At 32.6% G+C, this 19060-nt stretch overlaps 1 protein-coding gene across 1 annotated transcript; it reads left to right on the top strand.

Annotated features, from left to right (window-relative positions):
• Positions 1-1227: 1227 nt before the first annotated feature.
• On the top strand, positions 1228-4944 carry LOC139854144 (uncharacterized). Its single transcript, XM_071843466.1, has 3 exons — positions 1228-1476; positions 1534-1918; positions 4283-4944. Exons 1-3 carry the CDS (start codon positions 1228-1230, stop codon positions 4942-4944), a joined length of 1296 nt encoding a protein of 431 aa, XP_071699567.1.
• The last annotated feature ends 14116 nt before the right edge of the window (positions 4945-19060 follow it).

Genomic DNA, 19060 nt, shown 5'->3' with positions numbered 1-19060 from the left:
GTACTTTGACTGGTCGTTAAAACGTATGTATCACCCATCCGTATAACCAATCCGTACGTATATCCCAATTCGTACGTGTTACTTATCCGTGTCATTAGTCCGTACAAATAGCCTATCCGGGTGTTACATCCGTACGTATAGAAATGTCAGGAACATCTGAATATTCTGAGACAGATTACGCGATGGCAATCTTGAATTCTAAAATGTAATATCTTTTATTCGTTGATACTGAATTTGGGAACACAATCAAAGTTCCTAAGCTAATAAATATGGATGATTATGCTACTTGGAAACCTATGTTCAAAATTTGAATCCTTGGTGTTGATCCACGAATGTGGGAGTTCATTGAGAGGGAATAAGTAGCGCCATTAGAAGAAAATGGGCAGACAAAAGCAGCTAGTGCAATGACCGAGAAGGAAAGGGAATCATATAACTTGGAATGCAAAACTTACGCCAATATCACACAAGCACTCCATCAAGACATTTATCATCAATTCAAGAGTTACAAGACATCATGGAAGATCTGGACAGCCATGAAGCCAAATAATGAAGGAAATGTTGGGCATAGGATTAAAATGGGAAAGGCATTGAGAGTAGGGATGGCAATAGATGTTCCGTCGGTGGACATACACCTGATCTGATCCATTTATAATGGATATAAATTATGTAAATGGACGATTAATGGATATGGATATGAATATGGGTGATCTAAATATTTCGTGGATCGGATATGGATGACAACTTATCATCCACGGATATATCCATTATCACCCGAAATACATCTATATATACATATATATGTACTAAAATATATGCATATACATCTACGTATCGATATAAATATACATATAACCTACAAATTCTTAAATTATTAACGAAAATAAGGGTTGTGATAGTCACAATTATTAAATTGTTACTAACAATATTCAAAGTTACTTATTTAGATTAGTTTAGACGTATATTTACTTATATTATAACGTACTTTGCTCAATTAAATTCATAATCAGCGACAAATTACAATAAAACATGTGTAACAAATCAAAAACATAAAGATTAAATATTTTCATTTGTTATAATCTATATTAAATTGATAAATTCGTCATTAGATTAACATTTCATTTGATATTCAACGGATATCCATTAACCCTCTTAATCCATCGGATATGGTTAGGGACGGATGAAATGAAATTAAATGGATATGGACGAACAAAAATTAAATGGATATGGATGTGGATATGGCATCATCCGATCTATATCCGATCTGTTGAAGGATTTACTGCAATGAAGGATGAGGCACTTCATGACTTGATTGCACGTTTTCGCCATCTTTTGTCAGAATTAGAAGCTCATGAAATCATTTTTGAGCAATATGAGATTGTGGAATGTTTGGCTGATGCACTTCCCGAACGTTTTGACCCATATATTGCGATACTCAGAACCAACAATTCTCTTGAACGATATACCTTGAATCAGTTGGTGTCAAATCTAAAAGAGAAATAACTTCATTACAAAACTAGAGCTGCTCGATAAAAGATTAGTCAGGATCATGCTCTATACAAGGGTGGTACTTCAACTAAATCATCCGGTCATGCTCTATTACAAATAGCTTTTGTTTCAAACTCGAGAGGTAGTGATGAGCCACAATACGTGTATAAGTCAAGTAGTTCATCTCACAATGCGGGCTCTACTTATGGGTTTTTTCCTTCTGAGACTACCACACCTGTGTTGAAGACAGAGAACTTCAAACATAGAACTTTGGAAGTAGCCGAGGAAGACATGGAAATGGTAGCTTTGGTTGTCAACTCCTATGATGCATTGATTGCTGGTAGTCTAAGAAATTGTCATCTCACAGCTAAGGACAACGATCGGATTGACAAGGATGAGATGGAGATGATGGACATAATATATGGCAAGTGCTGTGAGAAGAGCGAAAGAGTTCATGAGGAAGAAAGGTACTAAGAATTTCACATTAGATAAGGACTCTAAGTATGGCTTTGACATAAACGTGGATAGACGATGATGAAGATGCGTTATCCAGTAAAAATTAGTAACGACAATCATAAAAGGTGAACTTAAACGAAAAATATTTAACAGACTAGAGAAATCACCGGGGTAAGGAAAATCAACACAAAACAAACTTCCTCAAACAATCGAGTAAACAACCACTTATACTTACACATATACATCACCAAACCCATAAGTAAAGTGACTTCGTAGTTTATATTTCTAGTAGAGCTTTATGAATTATTGTTAAATCAAAGAAGAAAACACACTTTTCAAATAAGTGTATCAATTTAATATCATTATTACTTAAAATATGGGTGTAAATGAACCGAGTTATTCGCGAGCTACTCAAGATCGAAGCGTTGAAAGCTTGATCTAGACGTGTTTAAACTAGATTGAACCCGAGCTTGACTCATTTAAAGATAGTCTAGTAAACAAGATTGAACTTCGTATATTGAGCTCGAACATGCGAGTGAGTCTAAACCAGCCACTCATCTATATACATTAATTATTATTATTTTTACTATAATAGAATATATAGAATATATAATATATAATATTATATTATTAAAAAGAATAAATATAATATATATAAACTAACTAAAAGCGAGGCAATCTTGAGCTTGTACTATATCAAACGAGATGAACTCGAGGTTAATATATTAGGTTTGAAACGAGACGATCTCAAACTCTTTGAATTTTAAACCACCCTAGCTTGAGCCTGAGCGAGTTTGACCCCTACTTAAAACCACTGGTTTGTATAGTTATTATTTTTACTTTCTATTATTTACTATTAGCTTACACTAGTTAATTTAATTTAGGATTTTTACTACTCACAGCTCTTAGGATTGTTGTTGATGTGCATAAAAGGGTTGTAGATGGTGGTTAAACATTAACTTTATAGTTGCGGTTATTGTAGAACCTTTTTATTCACATTAACGACAACCCTTAGCAAAATTCATTTAATTTAATGGTAAATTCTATAGCTTATATTCTTGAATCTCTTCAAATTTATGTATTTAGTTACAAAATCATTGTAATCTTAAGAAAAAAAAGTCAGCTTACACTTTTCTTTGCCAAAACTAACGAATACCCATATAGTAACAATACCGTTTACTGAAAGAAAACATATCAACCGAAGAATACAAAGAAAAACTCTAAAGAGGCTTATACCTAAAAAGCAACCAATGAACAATACACTATCTATAAGTGAGTCTCCCTAAATACAACCAAAAAACATGAAACTGATGAAACAAATCATGAACCAAACTTAACGAAACAAACAAACTAACAACACGGTGACATTAGGCTTTCCTCATCTTCCCAGTCACCGTCTCGCGTCTAATCTCTTTACCAGAACGATTATCGAACTTATAAGATTAAACATTAGAAGAATCGTCGCCCGCTAAAATAACCGTTCACGGAGCTAACACACCTCGGTCAACTAAGTATACTAGTTATTTAATTGTATATTCTTTAACTTTTATTCTGGACTGTCTTCACAATTAAGTATTTCACTGCTCTTAATTAAATTCTGAAAAATATAATACTACAAAATCATTGTAATCTTAAGAGAAAGTCAGCTTACACTAGTTTTTTAATGGTATATTCTTTAACTTATATTCTTAACTCTCTTCACATTTGAGTATTTAACTGCAATTCATTGATTCCACCTTCTATCTAACTGAAAATTATAATACTAACAAAATCATTGTAATCTTAAGAGAAAAGTCCGTTTACACTAGTTTATATTTATATACAATAAAGGTATATTCTTTAATTTATATTCTTGTGATCACTCATCACATTTAATTAAGTACATTTAACTGCAGTTTTTCCAGCATCTAACTGAAAATTATAATACTACAAAATCATTGTAATCTTAAGATAAAAGTCAGCTTTTTACTATTTTATTCAATGGTTTATTCTTGTAACTTATATTCTTCACTCTCTTCAACTTCCTAAGTGACAAAAATTTAGTTAAGAGGAGCCAACACCATATGCATATATAGATCATTTTAGGAGCCAGTGATATCCATCATTTGTAAGAAGTTCTCATTCATTCCTCTAGTTAGTTGTTATGAATGCTGTTATCAACAAGCCCAGGTATATAGATATGTTCTCTTCAATTCATTTCAACTTCATATACATATAGAGGCCTAACTAATACCAGAAATGTTTGATGGCCATGTGACATGTTATTCATTAGATAACTTACATTTCAACAGTTATACCTTTTATAAATAATATAAATACTAATACTAATACTAATGATAAGTGATCTCATCATGCCTAGAATCAGGTTTCGATAATATTTGCTACACTCGTTGTGACGTTAGGGACGAGAAGCAAGTAGAAGCCGCAGTCAACCACACAATCACCAAATACGGACCACTGGATGTTCTTTTTAGTAATGCTGGGATCATGGGCCCAATGACAACCTTACTAGACATGGACCTTGGTGCGTTCGATAACACCATGGCTGTAAATGTCCATGGGATGGTTGCAACCATCAAACACGCGGCTCGAGCCATGGTTGCTAAAGGAACACGCGGATCAATTATTTGTACAGCTAGTGTGGCTGGATCTATTGGTGGAACCGGGCCCTATGCTTATACTACCTCCAAACATGCTATTCTTGGGTTGATGAGGGCTGCTTGTGGTGAGCTAGGCGCTTATGGAATTAGAGTCAACTGTGTTTCTCCGTTTGCTATGGCGACCCCATTGACATGCGATGCGTATAACATTGATGCGAGCCTGGTCGAAGCGCTCTGTTGTGAGGCAGGGAATTTAAAAGGTGTAGTGTTGAAGGCTAGTCATGTTGCGGATGCAGCGTTGTTTTTAGCTTCTGATGAATCGGTTTATGTGAGCGGACATAATTTACGCATCGATGGTGGATTTACTGTTGTGAGCAATATGAACTCGACTAAGCCGAACTAAATTTTATAGTTACGGTGTCCCTTTTTATGGATTCTAACTGTTAACGGTTCGATGTTATTCATTGAACATATATATTGAATTCTGAAATGTTTTGATGCATAAAATAAACGTTGTTAGTTGGCGAACTTAATATTTTTATATCAATTTTCACATGAGTTTATCCTTCACGTAACTAGTCATTTGCTTTTACAAAATTTCCTTCTTTACTTTCGTGTACTTGTCAAAACTCAATTTTATTATAAAATTGAAGTATTTCTAGTGCGACCATGGGTGATGGGGATACATTTGACAATACACTCCCTCCACAACCTATCTATTCTAAGCGTACGACAATTGCAAATAATCAGGAACAGATAGGATGATAATGGCGAGAAAAAACCTGTGACTCGCGGGTACTCGATCCGTGATGGACGGGTAAAATCATAAAATCTTACCCGTAGGCACGGGTACGGGTAAAAATTTATACCCGCCAACAGGTCGCGGGCGGGTCGCGAGTACATAATACCCGTTGCAGGTAAAACCCGATCCGCTTATTCATGAGACATTTTTATATTTATTCGCGAGTTTATACATACATTAACAATTTAAAAGAGAATTTACTTGTAATGCAATAATTTTTAAAAATATAATATTACATATAACTAAAAAACTTGACTTTCATGTTATTTTACACATTTTAATTGTACATATTGTTTATAATTAACAAAATTTCCTAACTTTTCGAAAACAAAATTTAACGAAGTTGTATATTATTATTACCCGCGGGTTTACAAGCGTGTCACGAGTATCCGCGGGTCATGGGCATGTGCAAAATTTTTTTACCCGCAGGTAAGTAACGGGTCTCTACAAGCAAAAAAACAGCCCGACGAACGGGTCACGGGTATATAGACTAAAACTCCCAATGTTAGTTGATTGATCAAAGGGGCTAATAGTACAGTATTTTCATATAAAGTCCCTACAAATAGAAAAATTTCCATTGAGAACAGATTTATTTGGAGTGACCGGAACCCCTTCCAGTCCTAACTATCCTCCGTCCATGCAAATAATCCTCAAGGTCAATCGGCCCACCACCCGTTTGTCAAAACTGAGGCCCAACAACCATCGAGTTAGCGAACACCATTAGCCCAACGTTTTTTAACCCAACCCATTACCCAAAATACAATCTTGACTTACCCTATAAATCTATAATCTCCCTTTCCGTCATGACACCAATAAACCCATCTAACTATATAAGTTAAACGTCTCCACAGTGTCTCCCTTTCCTACATGACATGCCCGTGCTCTTAGTCCTTACGTTCTATGTTTTTGGTAAAGAGCGTTGTTGTAACACTACATTTTTTATAAACACGGCAGAAGTAATTAATCAAACTATTTTATATATATATATATATATATATATATATATATATATATATATATATATATATATATATATAGGGGCAGGATCAATGGGGAAGTAACCAATCGGGGGAAGCGGGGGGAAGCAAAATTTTTTTTTTTTTCGTTTTTTTTGAAATTTTTTTTTTCCGGCATCAAGATCACACGAAAATATGAACATTTAGAAGAGACACTTCGTGATGAATGTTATTATTTATGCGGGAAAACGATCGACAAAAATAACATTCAAGATAATATTGTTCGTGAAGAATATGAACGTTTTTTTTCTTCATGTTTTGTGAAGTAAAATTTAGCCCGATTTAGAGTTTAGGGTTTAGGGTTTAGGGTTTAGGGTTTGGTGTTTTGGATTTATTCCATAAACCCAAAACACCAAACCCTAAACCCTAAACCCTAAACTCTAAACCGTTCGTGTTAAAAACTCAATCTAAATCCTAAATCTAAACCCTAAATCTAAACCCTAAATTTCTAAACACTAATATCTAAACCCTATAAACCCTAATATCTAAACCCTAATATCTAAACCCCAATAGCTAAAACCTCAAAATACGCTCGAAAAACACGATAATTGTTATATATTACTTCTTCGAGCGTTTTCCCGCCAAAATAAAAACATTTATCACAAAGTGTCTCTACTAAATGTTCATATTTTCATCTCATCTATAATGTTCGTGAACAAAGTTTTTTCAAAAAACGAAAAAAAAAAAGTTTTGGCTTCCCCCCGCTTCCCCCCGAATGGTTACTTCCCTCTTGATCCTACCAATATATATATATATATATATATATATATATATATATATATATATATATATATATATAGGGGCAGGATCAATGGGGAAGTAACCAATCGGGGGAAGCGGGGGGAAGCAAAATATTTTTTTTTCGTTTTTTTTGAAATTTTTTTTTCCCGGCATCAAGATCACACGAAAATATGAACATTTAGAAGAGACACTTCGTGATGAATGTTATTATTTATGCGGGAAAACGATCGACAAAAATAACATTCAAGATAATATTGTTCGTGAAGAATATGAACGTTTTTTTTCTTCATGTTTTGTGAAGTAAAATTTAGCCCGATTTAGAGTTTAGGGTTTAGGGTTTAGGGTTTAGGGTTTGGTGTTTTGGATTTATTCCATAAACCCAAAACACCAAACCCTAAACCCTAAACCCTAAACTCTAAACCGTTCGTGTTAAAAACTCAATCTAAATCCTAAATCTAAACCCTAAATCTAAACCCTAAACCCTAAATTTCTAAACCCTAATATCTAAACCCTATAAACCCTAATATCTAAACCCTAATATCTAAACCCCAATAGCTAAAACCTCAAAATACGCTCGAAAAACACGATAATTGTTATATATTACTTCTTCGAGCGTTTTCCCGCCAAAATAAAAACATTTATCACAAAGTGTCTCTACTAAATGTTCATATTTTCATCTCATCTATAATGTTCGTGAACAAAGTTTTTTCAAAAAATGAAAAAAAAAAAAAAAAAAGTTTTGGCTTCCCCCCGCTTCCCCCCGAATGGTTACTTCCCTCTTGATCCTACCACTATATATATATATATATAGGGGCAGGATCAATGGGGAAGTAACCAATCGGGGGAAGCAAAAAAAAAATTTTTCATTTTTTTTCGGGCATCAAGATCACACGAAAAGATGAACATTTAGAAGAGACACTTCGTGATGAATGTTATTATTTATGCGGGAAAACGATCGACAAAAATAACATTCAAGATAATATTGTTCGTGAAAAATGTTAACGTTTTTTTTTTCTTCATGTTTTGTGAAGTAAAATTTAGCCCGATTTAGAGTTTAGGGTTTAAGGTTTAGGGTTTGGTGTTTTGGGTTTATGGAGACCAAACCCTAAACCCTAAACTTTAAACCGTTCGTGTTAAAAACTCAATTTAAATCCTAAATCTAAACCCTAAATCTAAACCCTAAACCCTAAAGTTCTAAACCCTAATATCTAAATCCTATAAACCCTAATATCTAAACCCCAATAGCTAAAACATCAACATACGCTCGAAAAACACGATAATTGTTATATATTACTTCTTCGAGCGTTTTTCAGCCAAAATAAAAACATTTATCACAAAGTATCTCTACTAAATATTCATATTTTCATCTCATCTATAATGTTCGTGAACAAAGTTTTTTCAAAAAACGAAAAAAAATAAATTTTTTTGCTTCCCCCCGATTGGTTACTTCCATCTTGATCATATATATATATATATATATATATATATATATATATATATATATATATATATATATATATATATATATAGTGGTAGGATCAACAGGAAAGTAACCAATCGGGGGGAAGCGGGGGGATCAAATTTTTTTTTTCTTCGTTTTTTGAAAAAACTTTGTTCATGAACATTATAGATGGGATGAAAATATGAACATTTAGTAGAGACACTTTGTGATAAATGTTTTTATTTTGGAAGGAAAACGCTCGAAGAAGTAATATATAACAATTATCGTGTTTTTCGAGCGTATGTTGAGGTTTTAGCTATTGGGGTTTAGATATTAGGGTTTATAGGGTTTAGATATTAGGGTTTAGAAATTTAGGGTTTAGGGTTTAGATTTAGGGTTTAGATTTAGGATTTAGATTGAGTCTTTAACACGAACGGTTTAGAGTTTGGGGTTTAGGGTTTAGGGTTTAGGGTTTGGTGTTTTGGGTTTATGGAATTGGCCAATGTATTCACCTCCCCTATGCATTCTAAAGCATAATACCAAGGAGTTGTGGTGTATAAGGAGTTGTGGCCAATGTATTCTCTCTCTCTCTCTCTCTCTCTCTCTCTCTCTCTCTCACAGATATACCATTTTGTTGTGGTGTATAAGGAGTTGTGGTCTCAAGCATAATACCAAGGGATTGTAAATGATATTGGCCAATGTATTCACCTCCCCTATCCGTTCTAAGTCTTTTGTTTCAATTCTACTTCAGTTTTAAATATTTTGAATTTATCTAATGCTTCATCCTTATTATGTAATAAATAAACATAGCAAAACCATCATCAATAAAAGTCACAAACTATTTCTTATTCCCTAGAGTAGGAGTTGCATGCAAATCACATAAATCACTATGTATTAAATCCAAAATTTCAGTATCGCGATGTACATTTTGAAAGGGTTTCTTAGTGATCTTTGTCAACATACATGTTTTACACTTTTCATCGTGCATATCAAAGGCAGGTATTAAACCATCTTTAGACATGTATGTTGCATTTTTTTAAACTATACGTGTCGTAGTCTAGCATGCCAAATAGTAGAATCATTTATGCTAACAGTTGTCATACAAGCAATGTTAATATTCACATGATCAATATTAAGTCTAAACATTCCATTGTTCAAATAACCAAAACCAACAAACAAACCATGCTTAGATAAAATAAATTTATCAAAAACATGATTCAAAAACTTGTTTGTAACCACAATTACTCAACATACTACTAGAAACCAATTTTTTCCTAATTTATGGTACATGCAAAACATTAAACAAAGAAACAACTTTTCCAGAACTAAAACTTAAATTCACACTTCCACGTCCATGAACAGAGGCTGTTGACTCATTTCCCATATGAAGAATTGACCCATCAGTCTTCGACTCGTAAGTCTTGAACCAACATCTATCCTTGCATACACGAGTGGTAGCTCTCGAGTCAATCCACCATGCAACATCATCATCCTGCATAAAACAAATCTCAGTTATAGACGAAACATAATAGTTCTAAATTAAATATTAAATACATTCTGATCTTTCGGGGCTTGGTTGTTCGAAATATTGGTCGAACCGCTTGTGCTAGATCCCTTAGCATTGTTAGTTTCAATATTAACTTTGCAAACCCTTTTTAAGTGTCTGGATTTACCACACTTCCAACAAGTCAATTTAGACTTCTTATTCAGATCTGCTTTGTTATTACCTTGATGCTTATGTTTGCCCTTTTTGTCATTATAACCAGTGAACCTTTTATGTTCCATTAAGCTGACAACAGACGTCCTAGCAACTTCGTTGATCTTTAGCTTGTCATTATCCTGCAACCTGATGCCTTTGTCAATACGCAGATGACTACCCAACTCAACAAGAGTTAACTCTTCCTTCTTATCTTTCAAAGAATGTTTAAATTCTTTCTAAGAAGGAGGTAGTTTATCAATGATACTTGAGACTTGAATAGACTCATCCATGTTCATCTTGTATTGTGTGAATTGACCAACTATACGAATGAGCTCATTGTATTGTTCCACGACCGGTCTAGATTCGACCATCTTGTAATTATTAAAATTACTCACTAGGAACTTTTTACTAGAAGCATCCTCAGACATATACTTGGTTTCCAACATGTCCCATAGTTCTTTAGCAGATTCAACATTCTTATAAATATCGAAAGGGGAACTAGCCATACCATTAAGGATTAAACCTCGAGCAATGTAGTCATCGTTGTCACACTTGCTCCTTTGTCGAATATGTTTAACAGTAGCATCATCACCATGATCTTCAGGAATTTGTTTGCTAAGTACATACACCACATTCATGCTGCTCAGGAAAAAGTGCATCTTCTTCTGCCATCTCTGAAAATCAACTCCCTCAGACTTATCAAGTTTGGAAAAATTCTCCATCGTATGCTTTTTCGTAGCTGCCATCGATTATAACATATAATTACTTTCGTTTGTTGGAAGATTTAAATTTTTGTGTGGGGTATAATAATCGATAGCCGGATATATCACTGAATCGTGGTATCACTTTTCGAAAGTTATTATTTGACCCTAATTTTCTGGGTTACACGAATATTACTTTGGAATAAGTCAGAGATCACGTTCTTTTTGGCAGAAAACTAGAACTCTTTTGCAGAAGAGTGTTTAGGTTTCGTATTGTATATCTTATGACTAATTCGTCTATGTATTTATAGGCACCCTGTTATGAGAGAAGATATATTCGAATCAATTTACTGATTGACTCTCCATAAATATCTCCCATAATATTCAAAGTGGTTAATATAGAAATCTTTTCCATAAACAAGAATTGTCCTTTCTACAAATATAACATAGGTGGTTACATGATTAATCCTTCCATATTTACTAAAACTTGGACAACACGCTAAAACTAAAAATTCGTACTAAGTGCTTGCTGCCCAGAGAGCAGGAATTCAAGGGAGCAGCAATTCGAGGGAGCAGCATGCCAGGGAGCATCATGCCCAGGGAGCAGCAAGCCCAGGGAGCAGCATGCCCAGGGAACAGCATGCCCAGGGAGCCTGATAATGCTAAAAACGAACATATATTTCATTGCATTATCCTTCCAGAAAGACAAGCTTTTAGTTGCAATTGTTCTAATTCCAAGTGATTATCGTTTAAATAATAAAAGGTGAAGACAAAAGACAGAATCGACGATTTGAAGACGCAAATGACCAAAATGCTCAAACGTACAAGTTACAATCCAAGTGGTTCAATTTATTGATGAGAAACGTCTAAAAATTACAAGAGTACAAGCCGTGAAACGCAAAGTATAAGATATCTAAGCGTACGAAAGGACGTTCGAAAATCTGAAATCGAGACCTGAACCAACTATCAACGCGCGACGCAACGGACCTAAAATTACGAGTCAACTATGAACAAGAATATAATATAATATATATATATAATTATATATAATTATATATATTATATTATATATTATATTTAATCAAGCTGCCTACGTTTAAATGAAGGATGGCTGCAGGACAGGCTGGCCATACGATCGCATGGCCAGGAGGAACAAATCCCATGCGGTCGCATGGCTCAAAAAGAGTGGTCAGGTCTATAAATTGGCCAGTTTTCGGACGAGTTTAACACACCTTATTCAATCTGATCTCTCACTCTCTCAATATATATTTATATTTATATTTTATAATTATAATTTTAATATTAAGTTAATTATAATAAGGTTATAGTAGTGAATTTTTTAAGTTTGTAAGTCGAAACTATGTTCGTGTAACACTACGCGATTAATACTCATTGTAAGTTATGTTCAACCTTTTTAAATTAATGTCTCGTAGCTAAGTTATTATTATGATTATTTAAGCCGAAGTAATCGTGATGTTGGACTAAATATTAAGACTGGGTTATTGGGCTTTGGACCATAATTGGGGTTTAGACAAAAGACCGACACTTGTAGGAATTGGACTATGGGCTATTAATGGGCTTTATATTAACTAAATGATACTCGTTAATTTAATATAGAGATTTATAATTTGACGTGTTTATATATAACCACATACGCTTGACTGGGTACGGTGGGCGGGATATTTATAAATACTAATAATTATTCATTTGACCGGACATGGGAATGGATTAATAGTCACTCGACTCATTAAAACAGGAGTGGATTACATTCAAGGGTAATTGGTGTAATTGTTAATAAAGTATTAAAACCTTGGATTACACGCAGTCGATAACTTGGTGTATTCATTAAACAAATTATTAAGACCTTGTTACAGTTTAAGTCCCCAATTAGTTGAAATATTTGACTTCGGGTATAAGGTTAATTTGGCAAAGACTCTCGCACTTTATAATTATGATCGATGGACTATTATGGACAAAACCATATGGACTTATCAAATAATCCAGGACGAAGGACAATTAACTTATGGTAATAAATTAAAATTAAAACGTCAAACATCATGATTACGGAAGTTTAAATAAGCATAATTCTCTTAATTTATATCTCATCGTACTTTTATTTACTGTCATTTTATTTATCGTCATTTACTTTACGCTTTAAATTAAGTTATATTTAATATTTTGCATTAGGTTTTAATTGTAACTTAAGTCTTAAAATCGACAAACCGGTTATTAAACCGTAAAACCCCATTTTATTATAATAATAATACTACTTATATATATATATATATATATATATATATATATATATATATATATATATATATATATATATATATATATATATATATATATATATATATATATATATATATATATAGCGTTAAACTCAGCTAGCTCCCTGTGGAACAAACCGGACTTACTAAAAACTACACTACTCTACGATTAGGTACACTGCCTATAAGTGTTGTAGCAAGGTTTAGGTATACCCATTCAATAAATAAATAAATAACTTGTGTAAAATTGTATCATATTTAATAGTATTTCGTAGTAAAATATAATCTATTTCGTACTACCCCTCGCACACATCAAGTATTTTTGGCGCCGCTGCCGGGGACATCGAAAGCGAAACGCTATATTCTAAAAAAAATAATATTAGTTTTAAGCTATTTTTGTAAAAATATAATTTTATATAAGTTTTAAAATACAAAAATATAAAAAAGGTATATTTATCTATTTAAGTGTTTAAATTAAAAAGTTTATATATATTTTTAATTTATTTAAAGTATAAAAGTATTTTTAAAAATATAATTTTAAATATAACCTATATATTAATTTTGTAAAAAAAAAAAAGTAATCGGGCCGAACACTGTAGCAGCCCAATTTCTTTCCTGGATCCACAGTCCATGCGATCGCATGGCCAGATCAAAGAACCCTCATGCGGTCGCATGAGGTGAAAATACAGGTCTGATCCTAGTACGTACGATTAGAGTTTGTGTTTAATAATAATAATTATTAATTAATTATTAATTAGGGTTTTAGTTATTTAATCAATTTTTAATTCTAGTTTTAATTTTTAATTTGTAATATTAAGTTTTAATTAGTTTTATTAAATATAAAAATTAATACTTTTATAAAATAATAGTATAAAAATAATATCTTTATAAAAATAAGTAATTTTATTATTTTTTGTTTCTTTTTATATTTTGTATATTTTTATTCGTTTAATTCGTAAATTATATATTTATCGTTCGTAATTAGTTTTAAACTTAGTATTTTGCCGTAGTTATTTTATATTTCTAGATTTTTAGGCTTTGCCGTAAAATCCCTTAAGTACTTTTTCTTTAGATTAAGATTTAGGCGCTTTAGTATTTTGCGACGCAGTTTTAAGATTTTAGTGCCTTTTAAGTTATTGCCGTTTTAGATATAGATTTCCTTTAAGATTTAATACCTTTAGATGCAAGTTTTAATTTTTAGTTTTTAGACTTTTAAGTTTCGACGCTTTACTTTCTAATTAATATTTTTCAACTTTTTGTTTTTCGACCTTTATTTTTCGACGTTTGTTTTTCGACTCTTATTTTTCGACGCGCTTTTTCTTTCTCATTTCTACGCTCTAGTTTTTAGGTCATAGAATTTTCTTTATTTTCTTTAAAATTCGACGGAAAAATTATTTTAAGCGATTAAATTAATAGACATCCAAAATTTTCTGCTTCGTAGTAATAGTTGGATTTGTTAGTGGCTGAGTTGTGGATTTTTCGACTTAAAGGATCCTGGCTCCCTGCTGCATCTTTTGGCTATTCGAAACGTGGGCAAAAATCAGAAAAGTATATTAATTTGATAACTTATATAATTTTTATCTTTATAACTAATAGGATATTCAGTGAATGCACCGAGCAAAACGTTCACCACCTTTCATACGTTCACCACCTGTAACTCGATCAAGACATCTAGCCAATATTGTCGCCGTTGATTTTTCTTTAGAATCATCATCTAGTCGAACGAGTACTCCAATTCAAATTTCCGATAATCCATTTTTTTGAACCCGACTTCACAATTGAGAACCCGGAGGATATTCAAGGACAATTCAGGGATCTTGAACCACTAGTTATTCCTCCTGAACCTCAAATTATTATCGAAGAAGAAACCGTTAAATCAGAATCCCCTAGTGATTCAGATTCAACAAATTCAATCATGAAAAATCCGGAACCTCTAAGTATGGAAGATCGAATGGGAGCTACACGCACTAGCCAAGGTCATGCTATTACTCAACCAGACATTAATGCGTCAGCTTATGAAATCAAAGGACAAATCCTACACATGGTAACTAATCAATGCCAATTTAGTGGTACGCCAAAAGAAGATCTAAACGAACATCTTCGAACCTTTAATAGAATCTGTACTCTATTTAAAATCAGAGAAGTTGAGGATGAACATATCTATCTCATGTTGTTTCCCTGGACTTTAAAGGGAGAAGCCAAAGATTGGTTAGAATCGTTACCTGAAGGAGCGATTGATACATGGGATGTTTTAGTTGAGAAATTTCTTAAAAGATTCTTTCCTGCATCTAAAGCCGTGAGACTTCAAGGAGAAATTGTTACGTTTGCGCAAAAGCCAAATGAAACATTATATAAGGCGTGGACAAGATTCGGAAAATTGTTGAGAGGATGTCCTCAGCACGGTTTAGACACTTATCAAATAGTACAAATATTCTACCAAGGATGTGACGTTGCTACACGAAAATACATCGACGCAGCAGCTGGTGGTTCCATTATGAAGAAAACCGCAACTGAAGCTTACAAAATTATTGATAACACAGCCTCCCACTCATATGAGTAGCATCTATAAAAAGATATTCTTCGATCATCTAAAGCGGCTAGAGCCGATTCTAGCCATGACTTTGATTCCATTTCCGCAAAGTTAGATACTTTCGAGAGACGAATGAAAAAGAGACTAAAGATATTCACGCAATACGAATTAGTTGTGAGTAGTGTGGATGTAGTGACCCGAACTTTTCCATGTTTATATATATTAAATTAAATTGATTTTTACTTGATTAAATGTTTCCAACATGTTAAGCAATCAAACTTGTTAAGACTTGATTATTCGAAATGTTTCATGTAGACAATTGACCACCCAAGTTGACCGGCGATTCACGAACGTTAAAACTTGTAAAAACGACATAACGATATATATATGGATATATATATATATAGTTAACATGAGATTATGATAAGTGAGTATCTCCATAAGTATATTAACAATGAGTTATATACATAAAAACAAGACTACTAACTTAAGGATTTTGAAACGAGACATATATGTAACGATTATCGTTGTAACGACATTTAAATGTATATATATCATATTAAGATATATTAATATATCATAATTACATGATAAGATAATAATTTAACATCTCATTAGATATAATAAACAATGGGTTAACAACATTAAATGAGATTGTTAACTTAAAGGTTTCAAAACAACACTTACATGTAACGACTAACGATGACTTAAAGAATCAGTTAAAATGTATATACATGTAGTGTATTTAGATGTATTAATATACTTTTGGAATACTTCAAGACATATATCAAAACACTAATACTTAACGAAAATGGGTACAGTTACATTCCCATTCTTTTTTCATCATGAATTCTAGTCGTATTCATACCCGTATTATACACAGCTTCTAGACGTACTTACTGTGAGTATATACCAATAGGAACTAGCATGGGATTTCACTCTTGATTATGTCATGTATGACTAATCAATTTTAACTTCTACGATGAACTAGTCAACTAACTAGAACTCCTTTTAACCCCACTCACCACTTACCACTCATCATTCACTCCATTTCACTTTCAATTCTCTTTCTAATTCTCTCTCAACACACACACACACACACACACACACACTTATGAACGAAATTTTCCAGTAGCTAATCATCATCTTCATCAAAAATTACTTCAAGAATCAAGCTATAATCATCTTAGGAAGAACACTTCAAGAACACTTCGAAAATCCTTTCAAGTTTACTAGTTTACATTCAAGCTTTCCAATCCATTCCAAGTAATCATCTAAGATCAAGAAACCTTTGTTATTTACAGTAGGTTATCTTTCTTATTCAAGGTAATAATCATATTCAAACTTTGATTCAATTTCTATAACTATAAACTATCTTAATTCGAGTAAAAATCTTACTTGAACTTGTTTTGTGTCATGATCCTACTTCAAGAACTTTCAAGCCATCCAAGATCCTTTGAAGCTAGATCATTTCTTGTCACTTCCAGTAGGTTTACCTACTAAACTTAAGGTAGTAATGATGTTCATAACATCATTCGATTCATACATATAAAACTATCTTATTCGAAGATTTAAACTTGTAATCACTAGAACATAGTTTAGTTAATTCTAAATTTGTTCGCAAATAAAGTTAATCCTTCTAACTTGACTTTTAAAATCAACTAATCACATGTTATATATCTATATGATATGCTAACTTAATGATTTAAAATCTGGAAACACAAAAAACACCATAAAACCGGACATACGCCATCGTAGTAACACCGCGGGTTGTTTTGGGTTTGATAATTAAAAACTATGATAAACTTTGATTTAAAATTTGTTCTTCTGCAAAAATGATTTTTCTTATGAACATGAAACTATATCCGTAAATCATGGTTAAACTCAAAGTGGAAGTATGCTTTTCAAAATGGTCATCAAGACATCGTTCTTTCGACTGAAATGAGTACCTCTTACAAAAATGACTTGTAACTTATATTTCCGACTATAAACCTATAATTTTTCTGTATAGATTCATAAAATAGAGTTCAATATGAAACCATAGCAATTTGATTCACTCAAAACGGATTTAAAACGAAGAAGTTATGGGTAAAACAAGATTGAATATTTTTTGATTGTTGTAGCTACGGAAAATATTGTAACAATTCTATACAAATCGTAACTTAACAAACTTATATTGTCTTATTCATGTATTCTAATATATATTATGTAATCTTGGGATACCATAGACACGTATACAATGTTTTGACATATCATATCGACCCATCTATATAATATATTTTGGAACAACCATAGACACTCTATATGCAGTAATGTTGGAGTTAGCTATACAGGGTTGAGGTTGATTCCAAAATAATAGATATAGTTTGAGTTGTGATCTAGCCTGAGGCTTGTATACACTGGGTCGTGGATTGATCCAAGATAATTTATATTTATTTCTGTACATCTAACTATGGACAACAAGTTGTAGGTTATTAACGAGGACAGCTGACTTAATAAGCTTAAAACATTATAACGTATTAAAAAATGTTGTAAATATATTTTGAGCATACTTTGATATATATGTACATATTTGTATAGGTTCGTGAATCGACCAGTGGCCAAGTCTTACTTCCCGACGAAGTAAAAATCTGTGAAAGTGAGTTATAGTCCCACTTTTAAAATCTAATATTTTGGGATGAGAATACATGCAGTTTTATAAATGTTTTACGAAATAGACACAAGTAAATGAAACTACATTATATGGGTGAATGATCGAAGCCGAATATGCCCCTTTTTCTTGGTAGCCTAAGAATTAGTAAACCGATCTACTAATTGACGCGAATCCTAAAGATAGATCTATTGGGCCTAACGAACCCCATCCAAAGTACCGGATGCGTTAGTACTTCGAATTCGTTTTTATCATGTCCGAAGGATTTCCCGGAATGATAGGGGATATTCTTATATGCATCTTGTTAATGTCGGTTACCAGGTGTTCATCATATGAATGATTTTTATCTCTATGTATGGGATGTATATTGAAATATGAAATCTTGTGGTCTATTATTGCGATTTGATAAATATATAGGTTAAACCTATAACTCACCAACATTTTTGTTGACGTTTTAAGCATGTTTATTCTTAGGTGATTATTAAGAGCTTCCGCTGTTGCATACTAAAATAAGGACAAGATTTGGAGTCCATGCTTGTATGATATTGTGTGAAAACTGCATTCAAGAAACTTATTTTTGATGTAATATATTCTTATTGTAAACCATTATGTAATGGTCGTATGTAAACGGTATATTTTAGATTATCATTTTTTGATAATCTACGT

This window comes from Rutidosis leptorrhynchoides, chromosome 6 (assembly GCF_046630445.1).
Source record: "Rutidosis leptorrhynchoides isolate AG116_Rl617_1_P2 chromosome 6, CSIRO_AGI_Rlap_v1, whole genome shotgun sequence".
NCBI classification, from domain to species: domain Eukaryota; kingdom Viridiplantae; phylum Streptophyta; class Magnoliopsida; order Asterales; family Asteraceae; genus Rutidosis; species Rutidosis leptorrhynchoides.
This window is presented reverse-complemented; position numbering and strand designations above follow the sequence as displayed.

Coding starts and splice junctions, on each gene's coding strand:
- LOC139854144 (XM_071843466.1), top strand. CDS start 1,228: ATGTGGATATGGCATCATCCGATCTATATCCGATCTGTTGAAGGATTT. Junction 1,477..1,533: donor GATATACCTTGAATCAGTTG/GTGTCAAATCTA, acceptor GCTCGATAAAAG/ATTAGTCAGGATCATGCTCT. Junction 1,919..4,282: donor CATAATATATGGCAAGTGCT/GTGAGAAGAGCG, acceptor ACTAATGATAAG/TGATCTCATCATGCCTAGAA.